The 26,929-nt window shown below is 41.1% G+C and overlaps 2 protein-coding genes across 4 annotated transcripts in view; both read right to left on the bottom strand.

Annotated features, from left to right (window-relative positions):
• The window catches only part of CALCRL (calcitonin receptor like receptor), a 66,084-nt gene extending 40,444 nt beyond the window's left edge, over positions 1-25,640 (bottom strand). The window contains exons 1-2 of one of the 2 annotated variants that reach the window (XM_064433779.1): positions 25,485-25,640; positions 24,888-24,986 (exon numbers count right to left, since the gene is read on the bottom strand). In XM_064433779.1, the coding sequence (XP_064289849.1) occupies positions 24,888-24,925 (38 nt within the window). In that variant the 5' untranslated portion in view covers positions 24,926-24,986; positions 25,485-25,640. Of the gene's footprint in view, positions 1-21,619; positions 22,408-24,887; positions 24,987-25,484 lie in introns of those variants that run through there. The other variant, XM_064433778.1, reaches the window with a different exon arrangement.
• The window catches only part of TFPI (tissue factor pathway inhibitor), a 64,718-nt gene continuing 63,272 nt past the window's right edge, over positions 25,484-26,929 (bottom strand). Inside the window, exons 11-12 of one of the 2 annotated variants that reach the window (XM_064433780.1) lie at positions 26,370-26,434; positions 25,484-25,723 (exon numbers count right to left, since the gene is read on the bottom strand). In XM_064433780.1, coding sequence (XP_064289850.1) covers positions 25,499-25,723; positions 26,370-26,434 — 290 coding nt within the window. In that variant the 3' untranslated portion in view covers positions 25,484-25,498. Of the gene's footprint in view, positions 25,738-26,369; positions 26,435-26,929 lie in introns of both variants that reach the window. The other variant, XM_064433781.1, reaches the window with a different exon arrangement.

The raw sequence follows: 26,929 nt of genomic DNA on the forward strand, positions 1-26,929 counted from the left end.
CCAAGAAATGCACTTGGCATGCATTTTTATTTTTTTTCCTCATTCTCATAAACTTAATAAGACACCTCAAAGGCCCATCCATTTCATGCACCTGCAGAAACTCTGGACTTGCACCCCGCAACTGCAACCCTCTCAAGGCTGTATTTGTGTATCCTGTCCCAGAGCATGTCAAAACCCAAATTTCATCTTGCTGAGAAATTCTGTTCACAGCTGCTTGCTTGGCAAAGGTTTGGTTGGGGAGGGAAGGGAGGGAGGGAGGAGGGAGAGAGAATTTTCCAAGCGATGGGGAAAAACAGTACAGAACTTTCATCATCAATGGCCTTGACATGGCTGGAGCCAACGGAAACAACATCGCCCAGGCGGCTCCATGAGAGGGAACCATTCACAAATAAAACATCTCCTGCATTTATTTCTATCATGGTAGCTCATGCCAAGCTTCCTTTGGTGAAATCCAGATTTCTCCTGCACTGGCTTCCTCCTGCTGTTGATAGAGCAGGATATTTGCTGAAACAAGCAGGTGATGAATGAGTATTCTGAATTAATCAGCATTTATGCTGGAGAGAGAATTGTGTTCTCTTCTGAAGCTCTAAGAACAACTGGATGTGTTTTTCCAAAGGAGATTACAGACATAGCCTTTCTGTACTGAATTCTAACTGGATGCAAGTCCTGCTGGCAGGTCTTACCAACCTTGTCAGTTATTTTATGGAAAGAAAAATACCTGGCAATTGGTACAGGCCTACACCACACCAAGAACAGGTAACATCTCATGAGGCAAATTCTCATTGCCATAATTCCTTCAGGATTCAAAAGAAATGCAAAGTTGCAGGAATTAAAACCTGGTTGGTTCCTCCACAACCAGTAAATATATTTCCCTTTCTCAAGAGAGCATTGGAAAACAAGTAATGCACAAGTCTATCTTATTACCTCTCAGTGACGAGTACAGCATACAGAAACCACAAAATCATTTTTATTCTTGGTGTTCCCTTATGATATCCCAAGCCTTTACAGTGCCAAACACTTCCTGCACATCATTACAAAACTAGTGGCATTTTACTGATGGCATTAGTTATTACAGATATCATATCAATGTTTTATAGAGCAGGAAGAAAAATACTTTTAGCTTTGTCTAAGCCAAGAATGGATTAGATAAAAACCCTGATCAAGAAGGACACTGAAAACTTTATGTGTATTTGGGTTTTCTATTCTATAAGACATATTTTCCCAAATATTAATTCAGTAAGATGTTGAGATATCAGAAAGCATCACTTGCAACCACCAAAGTAAATCCACTCTCTTGTCATTGCCACCATACAACTTCTATCTTTGTAATAATTGTTGCTCCTCAGGCTGCTTCATTGCACCACTTTACAAAGAACAGAAAGAAATTTTTGATGAGTGTTTTAAGAAACAGAGAACTTTAAATCTGGAGTGGCCATCACCCAGAGATCTGAACTCTGAACCCCACTTGGCTGGTGATCTCTGAGGGTCAGACATTACATGAAATATTGCATCTGTTGGGAATCAGACTACCAAAGTGATGGGAAGTTCAGTCTAATCCAAATGTGGGAGCCAAGTCAGCTACTGAAAACACAAATGCTATAAATGTAGAATCACTACTCTGTGAAGAAAATTGTTTCAGTTCTACCATAAAAAATAGCCCTTCAATGCAGTTTTTCTTGTAAGGTCACAGAGAAGCACAAAAAAAAATATAAAGGACAGACAAGAGCAAGAGAATTAAAAAAAAAAACCAAACAACAAACTGATCCTAAATCAAAGTTGAGTTGAGAGTCAGTTGATGTATTCAGTAAGGGCTTTGTGAAGGAATTCTTAAGGCATGTGTGGCTCTTACAGACATATCTATTGTGGGTGGTATTTTAACCAGCTTCATGTCTGACAGACAGTCTGTGGAATATAAATAAATTTCAGCTGCTAAAACAGATGTAATTTTCCTTCTCTGTAGGAGTGAATAGCAGTGAGAAAGTGCAGTGTGTTTAGAATCAGTCCACTTATATTTACAGTTTTTCAGAAGCCTACAAAAACTGCCAGTTTTGAAGGCCATAAGTAATAAAACCTTCAATGTAATGGAGAAAAAAAAGAAAGGAATTTAAGCTATTTGCCCACCATGACTTTGTACATTGTGTCACAACTGAGGTTTAAATATCCATTCAGCAATTGGCAATCATTCATTTCTGTTGGGATTGTCATCAGAAGGACTGCAAATGGAGAGTAAAATTCCTTGGGTTAAGAGAAAACCCCGAGAAATGAAAAGTCAGGAAAACATAAACCAGTATTTCATTTATCATCTACACCAGCTTTTAACCTGGAGTTGTGAAGTACTGCCTCTGAGATGGTCTCAGGACAAAAATCCCTCCTAAGGCTGTGGTTTGGACATTAATGCCTCTCACTAGGGACACCTGAGTTTAAAGGAACATCTCTCACAAGGAATTCTAAGTGTGAAATGCTATGTGTGACTCAAGTGAGACAATCTACCTGAACACTCTCTTTGCTCCTAAGAAACATGAAGGAGACTCTTCCCATGCTGAGAAGGAACCACGACCTAAGGTGACCTCCTGCCTGCAGCTCTATCCCCTTCTCATCCCTTTTACACATCATCACAAAGCAATCACAGCTCTTAAAGCAAGCCATCCAGACACAGGACAAGAATATCGAGGAAGGACAGGAACCATGAGAAAATTACTCGTCAGAAAATGTATTCCTAGACAAAAATGTGAAAAACACTACAATGTACCTTAAAATAGCACGTGTAAAATGTTAGTGCTAGGTATCCATTTAACACCATAGCACATTCAAAATCCAGCACCTGATTACCATTAATGAGGATAAATTTAAAAATCTGCAGACATCAGAGTCAAGCCTTCACTTAGATTTTTAAAACACTCAAAGTGGTTTTGAACAACTCTATGGTCCTTTTAGTTGGAAAATTTATTCACAGTGGTCAAAGTACACCAAGGAATTCTCAAAATCTCTGCACTCCAAACAAAACAAAGGAACTGAATGGGTGTTAACTTCGGAAGCTAACTTGAGCTTTTTAAGTACCAGCACCATCAGCTATTTTGCTCTCCAAAAAATACCCCAGAGACGCCCACAACACACCCTGGTGCAGTGGAAATGGACCTGCCCAGCAAATCAGGATCATCCTTTTCATTTTTAATTGACTTTTTACAGCAGCAAAAGGCGATCAACATATACAAATATTGCAGAGAGCACAGAACCTTTAGAAATAAACCTCTGTCTCTCATTTTGCCTTCTCCAAACTGCAGGTGGGGCAATCTCTCTCCAGTACAGCCTCCGTTTACACCGTGGTTGCACTCGGTTGTAACTGCACTCACCTTGCCAATGCTGCTCCTCGCCAGTGTGGGCCAGGAGACAGATCAAGACCAAAGGCTAGATTCCCTGCCTGCCACAGAGCTCCTCTGAGATGCCATGAGGGTGTGTGAGACACTTGCCAAACCTGGCCCTGATGGATCTGCTGCACCCTGCTGGACTGACCCAGGGCCGGTGGGCATTCCAGGAAGCAGCAGGTGCCTGAGTGCTGGGTCACCCCCTCCCACCCCTAACATGGAATACTACAAACCCTTCCCCTGCAAACAGCTGAGCTGAAGGAACAGGAATAATAATCATTTTTTTTAAAAATGAGCCCCTCCTAACCAAATCCACACCAACAACAAAAAAATATTAAAATTTGATGAAGAGTAAAAAAATCACACACAGCATGTTTGCATTCTGTTCAGTTTCACTGAACAGAATGAGTCATTACATGCCCAGAGCAGAAGCAAACAAGTCAGAAACAAAGGTCCTGAGAAAAGGGGGTCACACACACTGGGCCACCTCCATGGTGCAAATAAAGGGCACGTTGCTACTAACACCTTTTAGATAAAACCCAACAAAAGCCAGGAGAGACGGATGAAAATTTTTGGTGAGCTCCTACTACAGAGCTGACAGCTCACCTCAGCAGGGCTGTGAGCATCTGGAACACAACTGGAGCAGTTTTGCAGCGACTGCAGTGTCCCAGTCCCAGGACAGATGAGCACTGGGGCTGCCCTTACTTTGTCCTGTTTACACAGCCCTTTTTTGCAGGAAATGGCTCCTCCCAGGGCTGAAGAGACCAAAAGAGTCAAGTGATCTTGAAGTACAGAGAGGAGGTGGAGGAAAGGGTGGTATTCTTTCCCATCAAAGATCATTTTTACTTACATATGATCCTCTGTTGAGCTTAGACTCTTGTTTCTGAGGCTGTAATTGACACTGATGAGCTTTGCCAAGCAGCCCTAAAAACAGCAACTCTGAAGGTATGACCTGACAAAAGCAATACAGGAGCACCCTTCTCTGCCAGCCAAGGGAGCTCAAAGAAATGTATCTTGGTAGAGACAATATTCGGCTAAAAGATTTGTATACTCAAGGGGAAATGCTATTCTGCACTAAGACCAGGCTGTGAATTTAGACAGTCCCTTGAACAATTATTAAATTGGTCCTCTCAAGTATTTTCACCATATCTGGAAGAGCTGAAAAACCCGAACAGAACATGCACTAAAAATACATAAATAAATAAGTAGATAGATAAATAAATGAAGTGCATTGCTCTGTGAGGTCTAAGTTTTGCTCAAGGACTCTTCCATGGGCCTTTTGGTTACTGTTCAGCTGGAAATCGAGGGCCCAAGAGATTTTTGTGAAGGCAGAATGGGATATCCTGAGTCCCAGTCACCAGCCTGACAATGCAGCTTCCAACAGCCAGGACTGTGGGGATTGTGTTAGGAGCATCACTCATTCCTGCCCTGTGTGCTCATGGAGCCTTCTTATAATTCCACTTTAGCTTTTAAAACTGTTCTGTTTATGAAAGATACTACACTTTAAGCAACAGGTTCCAACTCTATAAAAATCAAACAATGACTTTTAATTACTTGTTATTTCTCAAAATATTCAGGTAGCGAGCTTTGAAAGGTTCACTGTGGAATTCTAACGTATTTGTTGGGAAAAATAATTTGCACAATTTGCACTAGTTAGGCTGTGGAAAGTCTATTTCTAACTTCACTTTCATTTGTAACTGACCTCTGACTAGTGTAACTTGAAATTTTCTTTACGAAAATCTGTTCTAGGCTTCAAGGCAAAAAAAAAAAAAATTCAAACTCAAAACAAAGCTCAAACAAAACAAGACAAAACCCCCACCCAGTTTATGTTAAACTCTGATTGAAAACCTATGCATCTCCTGCTGTTTTCTAACATAAAATAGCTCAAATGCATTTGTCTCAGCACCATCCCCTCTCCTGCAGGACTGTGACATAGGTGGAGATGATCACCGTGGGACTGGATTAGTTTCTTGGCAAAAGTGGTTATGACGTACTTGCTGCTCCATCCTAAGGTTTGTCAGCATTCCCTGTCCTAGCTGCATCTGCATCCCAGAGGAACAGATGAGGAATTATTGCAGACAGCCAGTGTCTGAGCTCTGGATTTCAGAATTAGCTGCATTTATGTCCAAGGGATTAAATGCTTCAATAACTTCTCACTGTTGCATGTTACTTCCTATTTGCACTGAAGCTCATAAAAGTAAGAAAGCAGAACTGCCTAAATTATAAAACTCTAAAATTTCTAAAGGCAAATCTTTACACTCTTAAGACAAATTTACATCCCATGCAACAATTAAAGAGCTACAAACTCTTTAAAACTGTGACATTCTCTAAGCTGTCTCATTTTTTGGTGCACCTGGCAGTTAATTTGAATTAAAGTATTTTAATTTAACTGCAGAGACATCTACAAATGTGAGTCTTCACGCAGTTATCATCCTCCCTGGGCTACTTCTCACAGCTTAAAGGCACACTGGGAACTGCCTGCTCCGTGGCATTCCTGCAGGGTTACTCCCCTGAACTGGCTTGTGGCTGGCCAGCCCTCCCTGCCCAGAAGAAACCTGGGTGTGATCCTGGCTCTTCCCTCATAACCTTCTCCATTACAGAAACTCTGATTTTATTTCATTTATTCTTTCCATGCTTCAGTGGCCTTTACACTATCATGAGGCAAAACACAGCCATTGAAATGTAACTAACTTATTGAGGACATCAAAAATTATTAAAATGCACAACGCTTGATGCTGACATTATTAATCCAATTTCTTGTGGATGAAGGAAGAAGCAAAATTTGAGTAGGTGGTGAGTATTGCCCTCAATAACCCAGATGTTCAAATGGTCTTTGTGCACAGCTCCTCACCATTCCTGGAGAAGTGAAGTTGTACTCTGAGCAAATGCTCTGTCACTCTGACATAATTTTGTCACTTTGACAAAACCTGACTCTGTTTGACCCACAAGTTTAGTAAAGTAAAAAGGAAAGTTAGGGAGTTGTTGTCGATCAAGGCTTCAAACAAAACACAAGCGTGCCTTCCTTTCTGTGCTAATTCTAGGAGGAGAAGGAAGTCAACACAATTAATGGCTGATAATTATAAAAATACTGTGTTTCTTTATATAGTGCAGTATATAGCTTTCATAAACACTGAAGATGTTACATTCAACTCCTTTTGGTCGAGTCTGGATAATATTACATACTATCTTTGTTAGCTAATGTGTAGTTAGATTAAAGACATGTAAGTCTCAAAGTACTAAGCAGTGCACAAGATCATTAAGGAGAAATTATTTTTTTTCTGTAAACAAGTCATGGAAAAAAAGTAATTCAGTTTCTTAAGGGGTCATACACTTTTTTTTCCATTTCAGGAAGCACCATGCACAAGGCATATACAGAAATTAAAAGCAGGATACTAAAGCTCACTGGTCTATATCTGATTCAGGATGGGAAATTCTATGTCCTGAGCATAAAGGCTTCAATTCAATTACACCTGTGAAACAATATTAAGTATTCTAAAATAAATGAAAAGCATGAATTGCATTGCAAAAATATAATATCCTGACCCCTGAAATATTCAGATCCCTGAAAACAACATGTCACTGCTAACAAATCAAAAACATCTGTTTCCACAACATTAATTGGTCTTAAGAGCAATTTGTTGTGGAGACAAACTTTTAAAAACTTAAGGAAAAAAAAAAAGAATCCTCAGGATGGGGCAGAAGGTAACACTGGGGAAAAGAGCTCAATCCCAGTATCTAGAAACAAACTGGCACATTTTCTTCAGCTCACTGGAAACCTGGCACATTTGTCAGTTCTACAACATTCTCCAGCTACAGCTGCAAGGTACAAATATGCACAGGACATGGTATGAACATAGAGTATGACCATATACAGACCCCTTGGAACCTTTCAAGCCTGAATATTTCTAGTCCTTATGTTATAAAAGTTACTTAACAGCCACTTAAAATTTGTAAAAGCTAAACTACTTAGTTAGGTGCAATAGCCAGGAGCCAACTCACAAATTAGGAGCAAAGGAAAACAAAATCAAGTTTATCAACAAATACAGTCATCTTTGACTTGAGACCAGATTATTAGTAGCAAGTTCTCCCTGACCTGACTTATTTTGGAGACATGTGGTTTCCATATGCTGTTTCTACTGTTGCTGATCTGCACATTGGGACATAAAATTTTTGTACAAATTTAGAGTAGGTGGGGTGAGACGGTGCTGAGGCTGGTGCCCAAAGACTGGGAATGGATGCACAAATTCAGCTCCTCAAATAAGAAGCTGCATAAAAGCCAAGTAGCCTTTTGTATATTTAATGTTCTTGCAAGCTCCATCATATTATGAACAGAGTGCACAGAGGCACAATAATTTATCTAATAGGAGCTATTTGAAACTGAGCTTACTAATATTTGCTTAATTAATGCTGATAAGATGATGCTGCGACAGGTCTCAGTGCAAAAACATATATCAATTTACCAAGGGCTGGACTTACCCCCTCAGAAGTGAATATAATTTCCTGTCTCTCACATAATACAGAAATATTGTTAACACTTCCTTATGAGCCACTGCAACAATATGTAGGTGCTAGAAAAATACATTTTTTTCCCCAGCAAAACACCTGTAAGTAAATAATGATAAATTCTAAAAGAGCACCCTAAACCACTCTGTAACCACAAGTTATGCCGACCAATGCTTTCCCCCTCCTCACATTCATCATACAGATAAAGGCTTTCCTCCTAAAAGGCTAATTAATTTAAACTGATCAGATTATCAAACTTTATTTAAGGAGAATATGGATCCTAATAAATAAAATTTAAACCACACATATCTTATTAGTTTACCTATTACAGAACACAGGAGCCATAAATAGGAGTCACCACTGGAAAACATCTATTTGTCCACACAGGTAATGTGTGGTAAATGTGTTTTTCTTTGAATGATTATGTTTACTGATTCATATCAGTGAAGGATGACAAACATTTCCAGTGAGCTCAGTCCTACTTCCCTGAGAAGAAAACAAAAACAAGGAGCAGCACCAGCTGCTTGGCAGGACTGTGCTGGAATGATAACATGGTCTCAGAGCGCTCTTGCTCAGGCCATGGAATTAATTACTGGTGAGTAATTAATTCAGCCACAGCACTGACAGTTGCTTCACCTTGCCCAGCAAAGAGCCTGCTTTGCTCATGGGTGCTCAGTGCCTCCACACAGCTTCTCCAGAATTAGCTCTGCATGCACTGCACATCTCCAGCAATATTAGAACTGAGGAGTGGACCATGTCAAACTATGAAATATGTACATCTAGAAAAGATTTGTGGAGAAGGACAATTTGATATACCACTAGAATAAAACTCTGCACTAAATCTACCTGAAACAAAGCAAGAAACGCAGAGCTTCTCCAGAATTAGTTCTGCATGCACTGCACATCTCGAGCAATATTAGAATTGAGGAGTGAACCATGTCAAACTATGAAATATGTACATCTAGAAAAGATTTGTGGACAGGGACAATTTGATATACCACTAGCGTAAAACTCTGCACTAAATCTACCTGAAACAAAGCAGCAAAGCCCATTTTATTTAATAATATCCACCCACTAATTTGAGTGAATCTTCATTAGCGATCCTGTTCTAATTAGAAAATTATTATGAACTGGTTCTATAGTTCATTCTGCAAAACTCTCATCACTCTCCAAATTAACAGACTTGTTCACAAGTTTCACTTGTTCACTTATTTCTAAGAGAATGGAAAAATTATCAATCTGAATTTAAAAAAAAAGAAGGGAAGGGGACAAAGAAAAAAAGCTAAAATTATACAAAAGTACTTTTATACAAAGTGACAAAGGACGCATAGCAACCAGAAAAAAAATTCAACCCGAAAGGCAAAAAAGAAAACCAACAAAACCACACACCCAACAAAGCCACACCACATCAAAGAAACTCAACCACAAGCTCCTCTGAAACTGTGTGATTGTGTAGATTTCTACACTTCCTTGGATAATGTTCCAGATTTGTTGGAAATCTGGGCAGGACTCGCATGAGAACAGGCTTGCTGATGATGTTTTAGATACTCCCAGGTTACAAGTCTGCCAGAAAAAATGCAAGAGCAGCCTTTTTCCATAGTAGTTTTGTACTTGGATTCCAACTCCACCAAAAGAGGAGGAACTGCAGAGATGTGTAAACTTAGAGAGAGATCAGTAATAAAACTTTCCATTTTCCTAACCAGTGCACAATATGGTACAGCCTGAATTCTGGGAAAGACTCAAGAGAACTCTGATTTCATTCAAGTCACTTCAGCCTTTTCTAGTTTTGAAAAAAGTATTAATTGGTGCTATTTAGAACAAATGCCTGACAGAAGTCACAGCACTATTCAGTTGTTTACCAAATGGTTTTCTAACGAAGAGCAAGGATTTGTGTCTTGAGCACTGTGTTGAGAGCTGAACAGGAAGGATTCCTGCACCTTACAGATATGGCTGGTAAATAAAGCAGGATGCTACAAAGGTTACCTTCCTCACACAAAACAAGGGAAAAATTAAAATCCCTGGAGGACTGTGAAAAGGGATCTTCCATCAGCAACAACAATAACACGCTCGCTACGTTTTGGAAGGGAAAAAAAACCAACCTAACAACTGATTTTTTGTTACTCTTTAGTGCTGGCAACAAAACTAGAGGCAGTTTCATTCCTGAAAACAATGACAAAACCACAACTTCCACTCATGTATCTTGCACTTCTTTGCAAGAGATGCAACTTAGAAACCGGTGTTCTGAAAACCACGCTCTTGTGCAGTCAAGACAAAGTAAGTTAAAAGGTCTTCTGGGAGAGGAGGTTCCTGGCTCAAACACCTTTTGTGTTATTGACATAGGTTTGTTTCTATGCTTTGTTTTATTACAACACATACTCCCTGGTTTTATGGGGAGAGAACAGTAAGTTCTTCCAGAGGGTTGCAGAAAAGTAGAAATCCTTTATCTAGACATTTGTGGATACAGACAGCTTTGAAAAGCCCTGGACTCTTGATGCATAGGAAAAGGAATGAAGACACATTTGGTTACTACACAGAGATTCTGGCAGATGAAGAGTCAATAGGATCTGAGGGACACGAAGCAAAATGAAAATAATTACTTTATCTCTTGAGGTATTTACCTTTTCAGCTGGGAAAAAAGGTCTAGATATTGACAAATTCCCAGGAGCAGCACTGGTTTGTCTTTGAAAGCTCAGGCTCTGCAAAGTGGGGCAGGAAGGGCAGCTGAATGTCTTCAAACAGAGAAGTTGCTAGAGAAGTTGGTGCCCTTCCTGTTAAGCCAAAAGGGCCCCAAACACACAGAATCCATATGACCCATGACATCATCAAACACTGGAAGTTGTTAACCAAATGCCCAGGGTCAGGAAGCAACTATCTGTCTCTGACAAACTGAGTTCTTCCCTCTCTCTAGGACTGGAACTAATTTATTTTCTGTCCAAGTTTGCTTACAACCTTTCTCTCCTCTTATCAAAACAAGCATTTTCAGCAGTCACTTGCAGGTTACCCCTCTGAAAACCCAAAACAAATTCGTTTTAAGCTGCTTTGTGGTCCCCTTACTGGAATGATATTTACCCCAGTGCCCTTTGAACAGGTCACCCTCTAGGAAAACCCAGCTGATGTAAAAAAACATCACCTGTAATGCTTTTGTCATAACCAATGCTCCAAGTATTTAAATGCTTGCTTTAAAAAGTTACCAATGGATTCTGGAAATCCACATGTATTTCTTGGAGCTTTTAAAGTTGAATAAAACTGCTTGCATTCATCCACATAAGATCATGTGCTGTTTTAGGAGGAACATCTTTACTTACTGTGCTGCAGTTGAGACAGAAGTACTGTTGATTTGCATTAATTAGTTGCTTCATTTTTACACTAAGAAGTGCACACAGCCCTTCCCATACCAAGTGATACACTAATTTTTATCTTTTTTTTAAACAGATAGAAGTAACATTAGTAAATAACCACTGAGCACCCTCTGTATCTCACCTTTCAAAAGCAGGGGTGCTGTGGACCCAGTGTACAAGAAATTTTCATCATCACATACTTACTCTCCAACATTTCCTGCTCATCCCTAGTTTTTCCCCCCCCTCATTTTTAACAGCATTTAAAGGATTTGCAAACATTTGACCTTGCTTTGTGCTCTGAGCATCATCCACACAGTCTCACAAGTGTGTGGACTTGAAGGATTTTGTAGGATCGAAGACTCAAAAGGAGTCAGAGAGCTGAGGAAAACGACTGGCCTCTAACGAGCCATTTGCCAAACTGGACAAAAGCTGTACAGCCTACAAAAGCTTCCAAGGAGCAGCATTAATCCCAGCCTCACCCACTGCCCCCTCGTGTCTGTGGGTATGTCCCTTGTTCCCCTGCAGGAACATCCCTGCTGTGTCCAGCTCGCGTGCAAAGGAGGCAGCCGCAGCCACGCCGAGGGATCCTCGGCTGCCAGACTTCCCCTCTCAGCCCCGCTAACCTCAGCCCTGACCTACAGTACCCTCAGTTTTCCATTCCTTAGCCTCTCTTACGCAAATATAGCCCAGGATTCCAAATTGGGCTGTGTTTATTCCAGGAACACAAAGACAACCGTTTTCACATCTAAGAAAGTGGCGTGTCTTGATAAAAAAATTGAAACATTTTCATACAATGCCGAAAAAAATGCAGTTTTCATCAGCATCCCAAATCCTAGTGGACTGGTTTCTAGTCTACTTTACCAATTCCTGGATTCCTATGCCAAATTCATGGCTTCCCAAATTTGTCTGAATCCCCTCTTGCTTGAGCTCCTTATTTCATATTAGCTGGAAACCATCTCCAATGTTTGCAACTGTGCCCATTAGCAGGTGTCTTTCAGGCAGAAAGTTAATTCAACTGCACACAGAAACAATCCACAATTGATACTTCAACTAGGTGCTATTTTTCATCTTTGTCTTATAAATAAAACTGAACATTTGGATTCTAAGTGTTGCAAACCATGGAAAATATCCTATATGTCAAAAAGCACCGCTGCAAATAAGCTGCTTTCTTTTCAGAATTCAAAAGCAACATATTTTTCTTTTAAATTATCTACCTAAATTTTCCAATACAACAGTCCTATCACAAGATTCTGTGATTTTATTTTGCAAAGTATGTTAAGGCTAATTTGCAGTTTGACGGTGAAAAAACTTCCTTACTTTTTCTTTTGGTCATTACCAATGATGGTAAGTAAATACCCAATACTTTAAAAATCCATAAATTTATTATACATATTGAAAAGCATCTTTCCTCAGAGCAATTAGAAAAAAAACTTCATTTCATTAAATTGACCTTTGCTGGAATATGAGCAGTTCATAGCCTTACAACAGCAATTAATAATAGGGCGCTGACAAATAAAACAAGCTGGTAAATATGAATCTTGTTCATAACAAGATTGCACAAGAAAATATACTGTAATGGCCCTGTCTGAACATCCTGTAATAGCCCATTGTTCCTCTCTATTACTGTCATTCAGCAGTTTTTTTTTAATAGCGGATGCGTGGCAGCGGAGGAACCAAGGCAGCGTGGGGCTGCACGTGCACAAATCCTGCCCCATCCTGAAGGTGATCCTGGCACCCCTGGGCTGCTCACTGGATGTGGAGGTCTGCACAACAACCCCACACCGCTGCAGAACTCGAATGCGACAAACAAAAATATTCAGCTCTAAGTGCCTGGATGGTTTGTAAACTGAGAAGGGAGCAGAATCCTTTTACCTGTCAAGGGAAAATTACAGGAACAGCAGGAACGAATAGTGGAAAAATCATAATTCTGAGAGATTGTGGAGTCTTTTAGACAATACGTGGTGGAAGAAACAGGAGGTATCCTTCAGTTCCATAGATGAAGAGGAAAGGTGGTAATAAAGATCTTCCAAGGGTGACAACTGGGCATTTCACCTGCTCTCTGTATGAGGAAAGATGAGCTAACAGCACTGCAGTTACTGACAACTTAACTAGACCACAGACTGAAACCCAGCATCTGGTTTTGCTACCTAATTAAAATACTGAATAGACAACTGATTTCATATTCATATTCAAATCTGTGAGTTCATGTCACAGACAAGTAGTGGTTTCTCAACAGTAAGGAATCTCTTTATCAAATTCTGACTGACCACAGGACACCTGACTGAGCCTTGTCTCTGCAGGAAGTCATGTTAAAGGCAACATCATTCCATTTACTGATTTGTTCAGTTCACTTTCCTATGGGAACAATATTTTAAGGTTCAGACTTTTTTCTTCCTTTGTGCATTTGTTATTCCTTCCATCACTTTGTCTTCCTTGCTACCAGGCTTCATTGTTTTACTGTTAAAATTGTACTCAAAGAAGGAGGAGTTGGACAATGTCCTGCTTAAAATCTGTAAATGTTTAAAAATATAAAAGCTCAGAATTCTATGAAACATGAGGGAGAAAGAAATTGTAAAAATAAAACAAAACAAACCTCCGGCTTAAAAATTTCCACATTCCTGTGTGGTATAAAGCTATTTTTGAACACTTTGTTTCATTCACATGCATTCCCTGAGGAAGCCGAGTTATCACCCATAACTCTGTCATGCCAGTTTGTCTTCAGTGGACAATACAAACTTCTCTTCCCTTGCCTATGCTGACTTAGAAAGGTTTTTGGTCCCTAAAACCTGCTTTGCACCAGGGCTCTTCTGGTGCTGTGTACCCTGGAGGTGGCAGCAGCCACTGCTGTGCTCCGGTGCCCCAGTGCCCCCACAAAGACAGCACAAGTATTCTGCCAGCCTTCCAACAAACCCTGAATTACTGCCATGTCCTTCACTGGTCTGTAATGTGACTCTAGGAAAAGCTTAGCATGTCAGCAGACTATTTTATCCCTGCAGCCCTAAATAAAAAGTGTCCAGTTAAACTACATTGTCTGAATTCTTCCCCTGGATTGCATGCACAGTTTTCAGAAGAGGGATCTTCTGTAGAGAAAGAGCTCTACTTGTGCAAGCTCTTCTGAAATAAGTGAGGGAGAAAAAGGAAAAGAAAACCCAGGCCCAGCAGCTACCCCAGTGGATCATGCTGAAAGGTTAAAAAACATCTGAGTGATTTTCCTCTCAAAATGCTGATATAACACATGCAACAGGCAGGGATGGGGGAACAAAAGGCTCTGAAAGGACCATGCAGTGATTTCCATAATCAACCCAATAATGAGACTTTAAAGAGTTGAAGATGGACCAAGATCACCTCCTTTAGTCAGAAATTAAGAATTTCCAGGATGAGAAACTAAAAGTACACTCAAATGAATACGACTGTACTTCAGAGAGAACTGTTTGAGCTTCCAATTGTAACCATTACTCCTGTTTTAAATAAAACCTACACTGTGATAGCAAATAAATATGAAACAAAGATCTGTTTTCACCAATGTGTAATCTGTGGCAATGTTAGTTGCACTCAGGACATAACACACAGAAAATTACAACTGATATAATCTTTCACTTTCACTAGGAAAAACGATGCAGAGTGAGATCCTTGGGTTCTGTAGGACAAGGAGAAGACTGCAATAGCAGAGTTTAACTTGATGGGAATTCTTACTCTTATTTGCATATTGGTTTCTAAAGTTCTTCTTTTCTAGGACTATAATTTCCCGTTTGCTTTCAGCAGAAAGGCTTTCATTTCCTGATGTAGACACACAATTAACAGATTAAAACCATTTTTTTAAAATCCCTCTTTACCCACTTCTTCTAAAACTGGAGAGGAAAAAAATAAAACCACCAAAAAAACCAAACCAAAACAAAGGAAAAAAAACAAACCCTCCCCCGCAAGCCCCACACTAGGCTGGCACGAACATATAACCACAAGAAAGGCAGCAGCTCAGCTCAGTGTTTAAGTGCCTACTTAGCATGTGCTTTTTTCCCAGCTGCTGCCAGCCACACACAAACCCAGCGCAGCCCTGGTGGCCCTCCGCGCATTTTAATGCAATAAACAACACATTTAATAAAGAATGAAGAATGTGCAGTGGCAGCCACGCAGAGAGTGCTTGAACAGCGCTCAGGAAAGAGCCCGATTTTGCCTTTCCTGAACTTGTTGGAGCTAGCTTTTTGCCCAGAACACAGTGAATCAGTGCTGAAGAGGTTCCCCGTGGTGATGGCACAGTACGCACGCTCCGCAAGGAGGATGGCTCTGAAGTTCACCAGGGTCATTTATGGAAAGGGCTCCCACCCCCACCTTCCCCTTCCAAGAAACTGGACGTGTGAAGACAGACATTTCTTTGAGAGGAAGGATAAGGCAGAGGTTAATTTCATCTGCATGAGCCAGCATAGGATAAGCTGTTGGAAATACTGTCAAGCCACATTCTTAATGCCTGGCAAAGTGACTCACTCAGAGTCATCACAGGAAAGGAAGTTGAATAGAATCAAAAACGGAACAGGATGGGGGCTTAAACAGGAGAAAGAAGTGAGAGAAAGGAAACTGGATTGTTTAAAGTAGGCTGAGGTTACAAGTTCTAGAATGAGATTATTTTTAAAATGCACATATAGAAGATATATCTGTAAAAATATATATGCATATATAAAAATACGTTCATGTATGCATGTATTTGTAAAAAAAAGCTTCTTTCCATTTCAAGAGAGACTTGTATTTGTGGATTGCCTTCCAAAGATGTCTGCTGAGGTATTTGTTTCTGTTTAAGGTGGAATTAACACGGTCTGAGAAATAACCAACAATTCCCTCTAGAAACCCACGAATTTTTAACGATCACATTCCTATTCCACACAATATGAAAGTCTCTGAATATGGAGCTCCACACTCACATAAAACTCCACCATACACCATTAGTACATCAATCCCTAAAGAAACACTAGGCAATAAATTAGTCATTTTTTTTCCCTACACCAAAAAAATCAACATTGACTTTCACTTAAACTCCGTGACACATGGCAAAGTTTCTCTTCTCCAGACTTGTTCACTGTGAGAGTTTGGATGATTAGCCACCTCACATACCAATTTCAGCTAAATCAAACACAAACAGTATGTAGACTGCCTCAATATGTAAGTCATTTGCAGAAGCACCTCTTTGACTTCATCACAGCTGAAAACACGTTACTCACGCAAGACAATGTCCACCAACAAAAAGAACAATTTTGGCCCCCAAAGAAGATGATTGAAACTTTTTTTTTTTAATATCATCAAGGCAATATTGAACTGAGTCACAGCTCTCTATGTTTCAGCCACATCACCTGCAGGTACAAGTTCAGACCATCCTTTTTCATGCTCAAGGGGACACACCGAAAGATGAATACACCCATTAAATCATATAATTAAAAAAATGAATTTCAGACTTAAGGAAGCATGCCTGGTCAAAACATTATTCTGGAAAAATGTATTAAGAGAAATACTTCTAAATGCTCCTAAAAAAGCTTATTTCTGTTTGCGTAATATTTCTTATTTAATCCCCAGAGTGACACCTGCTGGATTTCACTAACTGAAACTAAAGGGCAGATATTGCCATTATACAGAATATTTCAGGATAATAATTGCAAAAACATGCCATTTTATCAATAAAAGCCCGCTCTGTAGAATACTTTCCCTCCATTCAGGGTACTAAATAAACACATAGATGCAACCACAGAAAAAGGAAATATAATGTACTGAAGGTCTTACTCATTTCTGAAAAGTAAATTTTTAAACTTCTATCTAGGAAGGATTCTAGGGCACAACATTTGGTGACAAATTATATTAATTTCTGAAAATATTGATATGGAAAAAATACTTTTAAATCCTAAAACAAATTAGTTCAGGTATAACAAAAATGTTCTCAGTACATCCTTTGTTTTACTTTAAAGAAACTCTAAAACTCTACCAGAATTGCCAGTATTGGGATAACGTAAAATTTATGAAAATTGATTGGCAAGATTTTACCACTGTAATGGGGGAGGAAAAAAAAAGGAGAAAATCTAAATGGTAATTCAAAGAGTGATGCTTTGTGCCCATACAAACATTCAAGACAGTGCAGTTTTCAAGCTGAGAATATCAGAGAATATGTGAAAAGATGATGCAGTTTTTAGGAACATAAGATATTCAATGTAAACACAGCTGATGGTAAACAAGAGTGTATGAGGTAGGTATAGGTGCTTTGAACACAGAAATCAGAAGAAAAAAAATTACTTATTTCTTTGGTTGGTGAAAAAAAATTACTTATTTCTTTGACTTTCCATGTAGCACCTTGTTCATGGTGTTACATGGGAAGTCAGACTGGTATGGGCTTCATTAAACAAAATCATCACCAGTTTTTGGGGGATATTTTTCCAAATGTAACCTGTATGACCCAGACATAAATCCAGAAATGCAACATTGTTTTATTTTCTAAAAATCCAGTTAGAATGGTCAGCTACAACTTAAAAATGGCCAAAACTGCCAGAGGAGACTTGTGTGATACCTGGGATATACGGAAAGATAACAGCCTCAAACACAAATGCAAATTTACCACAAGAGTCTGATTTCTTTTCTTGAAGCAAGAACATGGCTTCTCTCCTGGAAAGTCTTTTTTGGTGCATTAGAACGAGTTAAGTGCATTTCAAATGCATGTTTCCAAAGAAAAGCAACTCGAAATAGATCACTTTAGGACAGCATATACTGCAGAAATGATTGAAAGTGTTTGCACAGAGCTAGGGCAGAAAAAGGATGACTTTGCTGGGAAAATGTAAACAGTATAAACAAACTTGGGAGACTGAAGCATGAGAGACAACTGTTAAAACAAAACTTTGAAAATGTGAAAGTTTAGCCTTTCAGCTCTGCCCAGATTCTAAAATAGAACAAAAAGTGTTGCTAAAGAGAAATGGTCTAATGGAAACCAATTTCATAAGATCTTCTATTGTACCACACTGGCTGTGGAACTCTCCATTAAGGTAACAGGTAAGAAAAAGGCTATTTTCTGCTGCTCTTTGTGCAAGTTTTTTACACTGAAAACATCAGAACTGCCAATGGGAATACAAAAAGTAAAAATATCGGGTTGTGTCCACATACAGACAGCTTTCTCTGTTCTGTTTCAAACATTAGAAAGATGCAGCATTCAGATGTATGCAATTCAGAATAATAGCACATGTGATTTCCAGTTTTCCACACAAAGGATAAGGTCTAGGGTTAATTGCCTTTAAAAGTTTTTTTGTAAACTTAGGTTCTCCCTTTAGTCGCTACATTGGCAATAACAGAAATCAGCATGAAATGGACCTGCATATGTTGTATGTAGAAATAATATACCAAATATGTTATGATATGTCTAACACACATAAAACCACACTTATTTTACTGCCTAAAAGTTATTTGTTTGCCAACTCACATCTGTTTTGATAGTAGCAGTATTCATTCCCTCCTCGACACAGCAGTACCGGGGATGTAGTTAATTCCAGAGCTCTGACAATTTGCTACACCAATCACTTAAAATACTTCCCAGGGACAGAGCAGTTCCACGAGCAAGTAAAGGCTGTTTTCAATAAGTGCAAAGCCTGGCTGAGGAAGCTGCTGCACATGGAACTCAATGGCAGAGCTGCCCAGGCTCGCAGAGGTGGCCAGGGCACCGAGGTGAGGCAAATACTGTGTGTGTGACACGGGGGGGGCAGCTGGTCAGGAGCACTGAAGGGATTTTGGTACCAAATCAAGAACATCGTAAACACATTGGCAACACATGGGAACAACTTCTAAGGGAGAAATCCTGCTTTGTTTTCCTAACTGTAGACTTGGGCTTTCCTCAATGGCTTTAATAGATAGCTTATGCCCAACATTTACTATAGCAGTGACTAGATACACTTCTTTTTAAATATCACTGAATACATGGTATTATTAAAAACATATCATTTCTTCCAAATGACCATGGTCCCATTTCAACTGCATGACTGCATGGCTTCATGGACTTCTGTGGGTCCAATCCTACCCAGCTCCTGCACAAGCCAGGAATGCTACTGGAAAAAGATGATTACCTCAAATGCACAGAATATAGAAGCAAGTTAGAAATTATATGGGTGCCAAAGGAAATTTATTAGTGTGCTTTCTTCCCTCAGTTTTGTTTTTAATTTTATCCTGATCTATAATCTGAACTGCAATACCCAGACAGCCCACGGAACAATCCTGGGCTCCTAGAATAAGTCCCTCCTTTACTGACCCAGGTAAGGCACTGGTCACCCAGAGACACATGCAGATCTGTTTTTTCAAATGATCACATACATTATCTGTTTTTCAGATCAAGTTTTTCAACTGAAGTGCTCAAAATTCATACAAATTACTAAAAAAAAGCTGCCAACAGCCAGCAGAATGTAAGCGCCTGGATGGATGACCATCTATGTATAATTCCTTCAACAGAAAAATACCCACATTTAGGAATGTCCTGCCCTTTGACAGTTGGTGGAAAAGTTCCCACTGGCTCTCAGTGGACAGGATTTCAACAGTTGTGCTGTATCAAGAAAAGCCTATTCAAAAGGACAAGTACTACATCTCTTAACGCAGAGAAAGGCTCCAGCTGATCAGAAATTCAGGGTGCAGTTACATTTGAAGTTGAAAGGACATACATAATGCAATTCTTGGACCTGCAATCTATCTTAGATATCCAGGTACTTCGTTTTGTCCACTAAAAAGTGCAGTTATCATGTTCTGTATAAATACCCTGCCTGATTCTGCTTTAACCTGCAAATGACATAGATTCTGACATCCAGCCTGCAAACACACACACACGCCTGCCACATCCTCTGTGGGCAAACCCACTTCAACCTACACCAGCTGCTTGTGAAGAACAAAAAATAAAAATCTAAATCATTTAGCTGGTATAGTTCTAAAGACAGTTGTTCCCACTTGCACTGATCATTAAAACAACAAACTCCTTTAATGTGAAGTGCCACCTCCATTGACAGTGCCACCAAGTGCCTTTTGTGCGGAAGATTTCCAAAGTTGGATAAAGACTTTGGGATTTCTCCTATATGCAATGAAATAGATGAGTTTATGCAAACCAGAGAAGAAAACACCACACTAATACAGATTATTATTCTTAATTTTAAGAATTTCAGACAGTACCACAGCATGTGTACTTTAAAACACATCTGTTTTCAGATGTGGTCTTATATTGATCTAGATCTAGAGTGTCTCCTTCCAATGCACTGAGAGGAGCTCAGATTCAGAGCACATCCCTGAACAGGTTTCAGTTGTTACAAACATTATTAGTGCAAGGGAATGGCAAGATCCCCAGCAGGCACAGTAAGACTAGGAAAACTGCATTGGTGCAATTGTAAGAGCAGCAAAGTCCATCCCCAAGGTACCTGGCGTAAGTTTATTGAGGCAAAGAGAAAAAAAAAAAAAAACAACAAACCCTCATTTATTTTCATAATTATTTCATTCTCTTCCCATATAAACTGCATAGATAACTGAAGGATTCATTGCAGAACAAATCCAAGTGTCATTTATCACCTAACAAGATTTATTTTCCTGGTTCTATGGCTCCACTGCTTACACGCACGAGCAAATGACTGGAATTACCAATCTCAGCACTGCAACAGCGTTTGTAAAACCAGAGGGTATCACACCTGTTCTGGAAAGCTTGAGGAGCAGCAAGACTTCTAACTGCCTGTCAGCTGGTACTCGAAGGCACGGAATCACACTCGCCACCGTTCAACACTTTCTCGAGGAAAGGAAAAGTGGGCAATCAGCTGTCAATAAATCAGCTCGGTGTTTGCGGTTAGAAACCTCAAACAGCAACACGGCGGCACGCCTACAGGCTTCAGAACAACCCAACTTTTCCTCAAGCAAACAGAAAGCCCAAACAAAACAGTAGCTTTATCTTTTAAGTTGTGTAATTACAACACAAAACCTAATTATGAAACAACTCAAGTATGACCTCTTTCTGGTACATTAAGTTTAGAGAAATACTCCGTAAGCAAACCTGCACCACTTTATCACCTAATTCAGCCTCTATTGAAAGAGCTGCAGTTGTACTGAATTAGTCTAGGACCCTTTTCAAGTCAATGAGCCTCTAATTCTCTCCAGATGCAAAGACAGAAATTTGGTTAGCTAATATCAGAGGTTTCAGGCAGAACGCTTTCAGCGCTGCTTTGGGCACTTTACCTCTTTATCCATCTATCCTACCAAGCACAGACGATAACAACACCCTCTATACCATCAGCTCAACACCTCTCTCGCTGAAAATAAAAGAAGGTTTTCCCCGCAGCCTGCGTCGGCGCGGATTCCGCAACCCACGCCGAGGCTGAAGCCTTGAGCGCGCACACACGCGTGGCTCCGGGTGGCACCGAGCCGTGCCTGAAACAATGAAACCACACTCACCGCAAGCGCTCCGGCCACAGCGCTTCCCGAGGAAACTGTGCGGAGCTCTCAGATAGAGCTGTGGGAGCTGTCTGAGATGAAGCTGTGCGGAGCTGCCTCGGATAAATCTGTGCGGAGCTGCCTCGGATAAAGCTGTGCGGAGCTGCCTCGGATAAAGCTGTGCGGAGCTGCCTCGGATAAAGCTGTGCGGAGCTGTCTCGGATGAAGCTGTGAGCGGAGCTGTCTCGGCTAAATCTGTGGGGAGCCCGGTGCCTCGGCGGCCAGCGAGACGCGGTGCCCGGCGGGTGTAATCCGGAGCCCGGCGCTGTCCCGGCGGAGCGGCGCTGTGCGGGAGCGCCGGGAGCGTGTCCGCTGGCAGCGCGGAGCGGCGGCAGCAGCGAGACATCAGAGCTTCCTGTTACATCACCCGACCCCGCCTGCGGCCGCCTGGAGTTACTTTTCTCTCCCGAATGGCATGTCCCGGGGAAGCCGGGCTCCCGTGGCATTCGAGCCCCGGCGCTGCCATCTGCTCCCGGCCTCTGCCCGCACCTGGCCCCGGAGCGGCTCCGCTCGGAACCGCCCGCAAAACACTCGCTCGCTGCTCCGCTGGTGAGGAGGAGACCGCGGGACCTGTCCTTTCCCGCATCGAGCCGCTGAGATTCGTCCTCCTCCTCCAGCTAGACCCATAGAAACAGATTAGTTTGGAGCTGTATTCAAAGGGCACTGGAGAGCTGCATTCCTCCTCAGTGTCACCGACCTGACCCACCACCTCTGCCAGCGGCTGCATGGCACCCCACACCGTAAGGGCTGAAAAGCTCTGCACAGAAATACCTTCATTCCTCAGATGTAAGGCAGCTGCAAAGGTCAGATTCAAATTTTCAATTACAAACGGGCGCAACTATTTTTTTCCTGGATACAAAACAAAGTATTAAAGAAATAAGTCTTTGAAGTACCAAGGCTAGAAAAAAAAGCAACAGGAACATTGTTACTGCTGATCTCTACACTATCTTTTTCTAAACACTGGTGATTTGAAAGCACAGGTATGAATGGTTTGAAAACTGCCATGAGAGAGGACAAAACAAAATGAATAGAAGTCTTTCCACAAGCTTCAAAGAGTATTGTACCAGAAACTAAAAATGTTTTTGTATAATCAATTCCCTGTACTATGGACAGGGAATATGTGCCCTCTAAACCAATAACCAGTTACTGTATGCACAGGAAAACACAATGCTGAACAAACAGGGAGTTCATGGAGCATCAAACTCAAATTACATGAACACCTGTAACACCAGTACTCCTTAGGGAACCCCACAAGAGCCTCCAAAAAGTCACATGGTGACAAGGAGCTATCAAAATCATACCACTGAATTTGTTCATAAAACAACATAAAGTATTCTGCTTGTTTCTTGCTACCTGCCACTTATCCACTTTTTTTTTTCTCCAGCAGAATAATTTGTGGAACTCACTGTGAACTGAATGAAGGAATTTACCTGGGCATTGAGAACATTTTCCTCAAGAAGGAAAACAGCAAGAAACAGAAAGCTAAGGGGGAAACCCCCATAAAACAAACAAAAAACTTCCAACAAAACCCAGCTCCAGGAAAAATTGGAAGAGGGAAAAGAGGGCCAAGAATACTTAAAATTCAAATGGCCCCTAGACAATACAATTTGTGAAATCCCACTCCAGGGTTGAATAGTCATTTGGTACATGTGACAGTTGGTGCTTCTAGAATCTCTCATCAACAGGAGAATGTTTGAGTGTTATAATCAGTGAAGAACTAAGGACTGGCACTCTAAACCTCTAGGCAATGTAAACACATATAAACTGGGGATTAGCTCTGATTCTGAACGGTGATGGAAATTAACTTCCCTAAAAGAAGTGGTGTCATCTCAGATACAGGAATTTCATCAGGAGTGAGCCTGGTAGCACTAATTTATACCAATTTATACCAACCTAGGTCTAGGTTGTGGATTGCAACAGGGTATATTATACACTCAAAATTAGAGAATAATCCATGTATTCCAGCCAAGCTCACAGCTCCTGAATTAGCTGGCAGGCACCTGAATTAGCTGGATACATATTATACAGGCCACGTTTGGTTTGCTAGTCAAAGTCAGTGGAGTTTTGTGCGAGTGTTTTTGTTTGTAAGGGGTTTTTTTCACTTGGTTGCTTGCTCTGGGGGTTTGGGGGGTTATTTTTACAAAGTTTTATATTCTACTGATTTAGGTAACGTTAAAACTTATTTACTCGTTCCCTGCAGATACCCGAGACCCCTCAGCTGGTGCAGTTTGCACTTCTGGGAGCAATGCCTCCCCTGCATCTCCCCATCCCTTGGCTGCCAGCAGCATAAATCACACCCTTACAGGCTGTCCTGCTTGCCGACTGCGAAGGAAGGAGCAGCTCACGGAGACCTAAATGTGCAAAGCTCCCTGCACTGGGACCATAGAAGGCTGAGAAGCGAGAAAAGAGGGTAAATCCGGTGAATTCCCCCCGCTCCATCAGAGCCATCCCGCCCGGCGCTCGCCGCGCCGCCGCCGCCCTCTCGCGGCCGCCCGGGGCATAAACGCAGGCGAGGAAGCTCATCACACGGATTTACCCCTTAATTAATCCAGGTACTAATTAATTCAGTAATAATTAATTCAGGAATTGCCCTGTGTGTAACCACACAACTCTGCTTTACCTGCACGTCGCTCTTTCTTTGGAGACACCATTGAAAACAACTGTTTAGGAAACACAACCCTTAGGTGCCCTTCACTAAGCTTCAGAAGGTAGAAGCCAGAAAGATGACGACTTGCTCAAAATGTAATTAAAAACTGTCAGCTTTGAGGGAGTAAGTGGATGGGAGATGCAGGGAGAAATGCTGGCTCAAGTGAACTGGAAATAAAACTGCAGTAGAAGGTAGAAAATAAAAAGGAAAAAAAGGAGGGCATACCAGTAAAAATGAGAGGAAAAAAAAAAAAAGAATAAAGTACTCTAAGTAATTTCTCAAAGATATTTTGTTTTATCATTTGTGTGGATTAAGGACACATACCAAGTTATTGCAGGTCAGATGATATATGGAAAGCTAATCAAACCTCTGTGAAACTGCTTCAGCTTGTTGGCTGTTATCATACAGCATGGGAGAAATTTCACAGCACTCTACTTTTCCTCTCTAAAGCAACTGGAGAAAATTCTGGAATGAAATGACTGGATGAATTGACTCTAGTCAAGTGGAACTGTACAGTCACTCTAATACCTTAGCACAGCCTCATGTTCTGACTGCTTTGGCATTCTGGCACCTGATCCGTACCTTTTCCTGTGTTGTGCCTCAGTTCTGTCCCTGCTCATCCTTTAGTTGTCTTTGGGAAATGCGTAGATCTTTTTTTCTCAGTCTTGGATTGTTCTGCAGCTATGGGAGGTACAGGAGCAAAGAGAAGTGAATGAAGCAGAAGGGCACAAAAGAAACTTCTTGCTATGTTGAAGATCATATCACAGTGCAGTTTGGACTTTTTATGGGAAAAAATAGCTCTGTGTACTGTGGAGCTAAACAAAAACAGAAACAGCTGGATAGCTGGTGTGGCAGCCAAACTGAGTGCACACACAGCTGAGAGCAGCCTGCACTCTCTGATCAAACCTTGATTATAATCAGGTTTTTACAGTCTGTGACACTGCAGCCTTGGTTCCCGTTGCACTGAGTAACAAGCCTGACAGATGAATCACTGTGAAATGTTTTCTCAGTCCCTTGAAACAGAGGTACTCTGGAGATGCTAGCAGTACAAACTCCCTTCTGTCTGAACAATGACACAACAGAGACCTCGCTGCATCCCTTAATTGCTGTTATTACAAAATGTACTACAGCAGCACAAGAAGTTTCTTCAGTACAGGGTAGGAGAGGATGGGAGAGTACCTGTCAGGCCTGTCCTAGCTACAGCAGTCCTGGAGGAGTCTCACAGTCCTGGGAGGAGACCCTGTTAGTTGGCAGTAGAGCTCAGCAAGAAGGAAGCTTATGAAATGGAGAGCAGCCACAGAGCGAGGGTTCTGCTGGGACAGAAAGGATGATTCTTTCCCTAGATTTCTTTTTCCATGTGGGTTTTGTAGGTGTTGAGTCCAGGCAGCCAAGGACAAGTTGCTGGAACAAGAGGGAGCCTGAAGGAGAGACACTGAAATGACACAGGAATCACAAGACAATCTGCATACAAATCCATCTTTTCTTCCCTATCCTTCTATATCTACTGTCTCATTTCAAAACATTGTTTTAGAAAATTCATCATTCCAGTTCGTAATCTAATCAATCTCATAAATCTTACAAATCCTTTCCCATATTTTCGGTGGGATGGCTTAATGCATTTCCTTGTCTTTTACAGGAAAGCCCTAGATGTTTTAGTTTAATGCTGTCACCTCAGCTCCGCCTCCCTTTGAGGTACATCACATAATCTAGCAATTATGTAAGTTTTAATACTGGCAGCCCATGGGGAATTTTTACAGCTAAGAGTGGCAGATCAGACATTTTTACTGGCTTGACCATAAGATGCAGACAAGGGGAGGTGCAGACATTTGTGCCCTCACTGCATCCCTAGCCAGGCAGACACAAGCAGTGCCAGTGCGGAAGTGTAAGGGCAAATCCTGACCCTCCCACCCCAAATGTGCCTAAATCCACTCTCCCTGGGGAGGCTACACCACCTGCAGTGCTCAGGCAGGTGCCATGGGAGAAGTGGAGAGGTCTGGGAGCAGTTTAATCCATGGGTTATCCACTTATCTGCAAGAAGGGATTCCAGCTGGTCTGAGTATTTACCCCACTGCTCTGCTGGGCACCCACACCTACAGACTCCACTCCTGGTGCAGGAAGTGCAGGAAAACCTGGAGAGAAAGGGCAGAGGGATGAACCAGAACAGGAAGATAGCAAATTGAAAGTGAAACAGGGAGTCAAAATGTGCCAGGTTAATTCTGTGGAGTTTACAGGTTTCCTGGCAGAACTGCACTTCATTTATGTGGTTATTGCAGTGGTAGTCTGTGGTGCTCACACATTTCACAGGCCAAGGCTCTACATAAGTGCTCTCTGCTGTACACTCCTGCTCCTTGAGAATCTTTCAAGTCAGAATTAATGCATCCTAGACTGAAAGAGCCATGAAAGGACTTCAGCACCAGGAAAGAGATTTGGATAAAATTTCAGTATAAAAATCTGATTTGACTTATCCCCTTATTCTGATATTTAGAATGCATAATGTTTTACAATTTCGGCAGTAAAGCTTAGCCATGAGTCTAGATCAGTAACGAGGATAAAAATCAATGACCCCAACACAATTTTAAATCTTTCCAAAAATTTGCCACTCTGCTTCACACCCTTACAGCTTT

Source organism: Passer domesticus, chromosome 10 (genome assembly GCF_036417665.1).
Source record: "Passer domesticus isolate bPasDom1 chromosome 10, bPasDom1.hap1, whole genome shotgun sequence".
NCBI lineage: Eukaryota > Metazoa > Chordata > Aves > Passeriformes > Passeridae > Passer > Passer domesticus.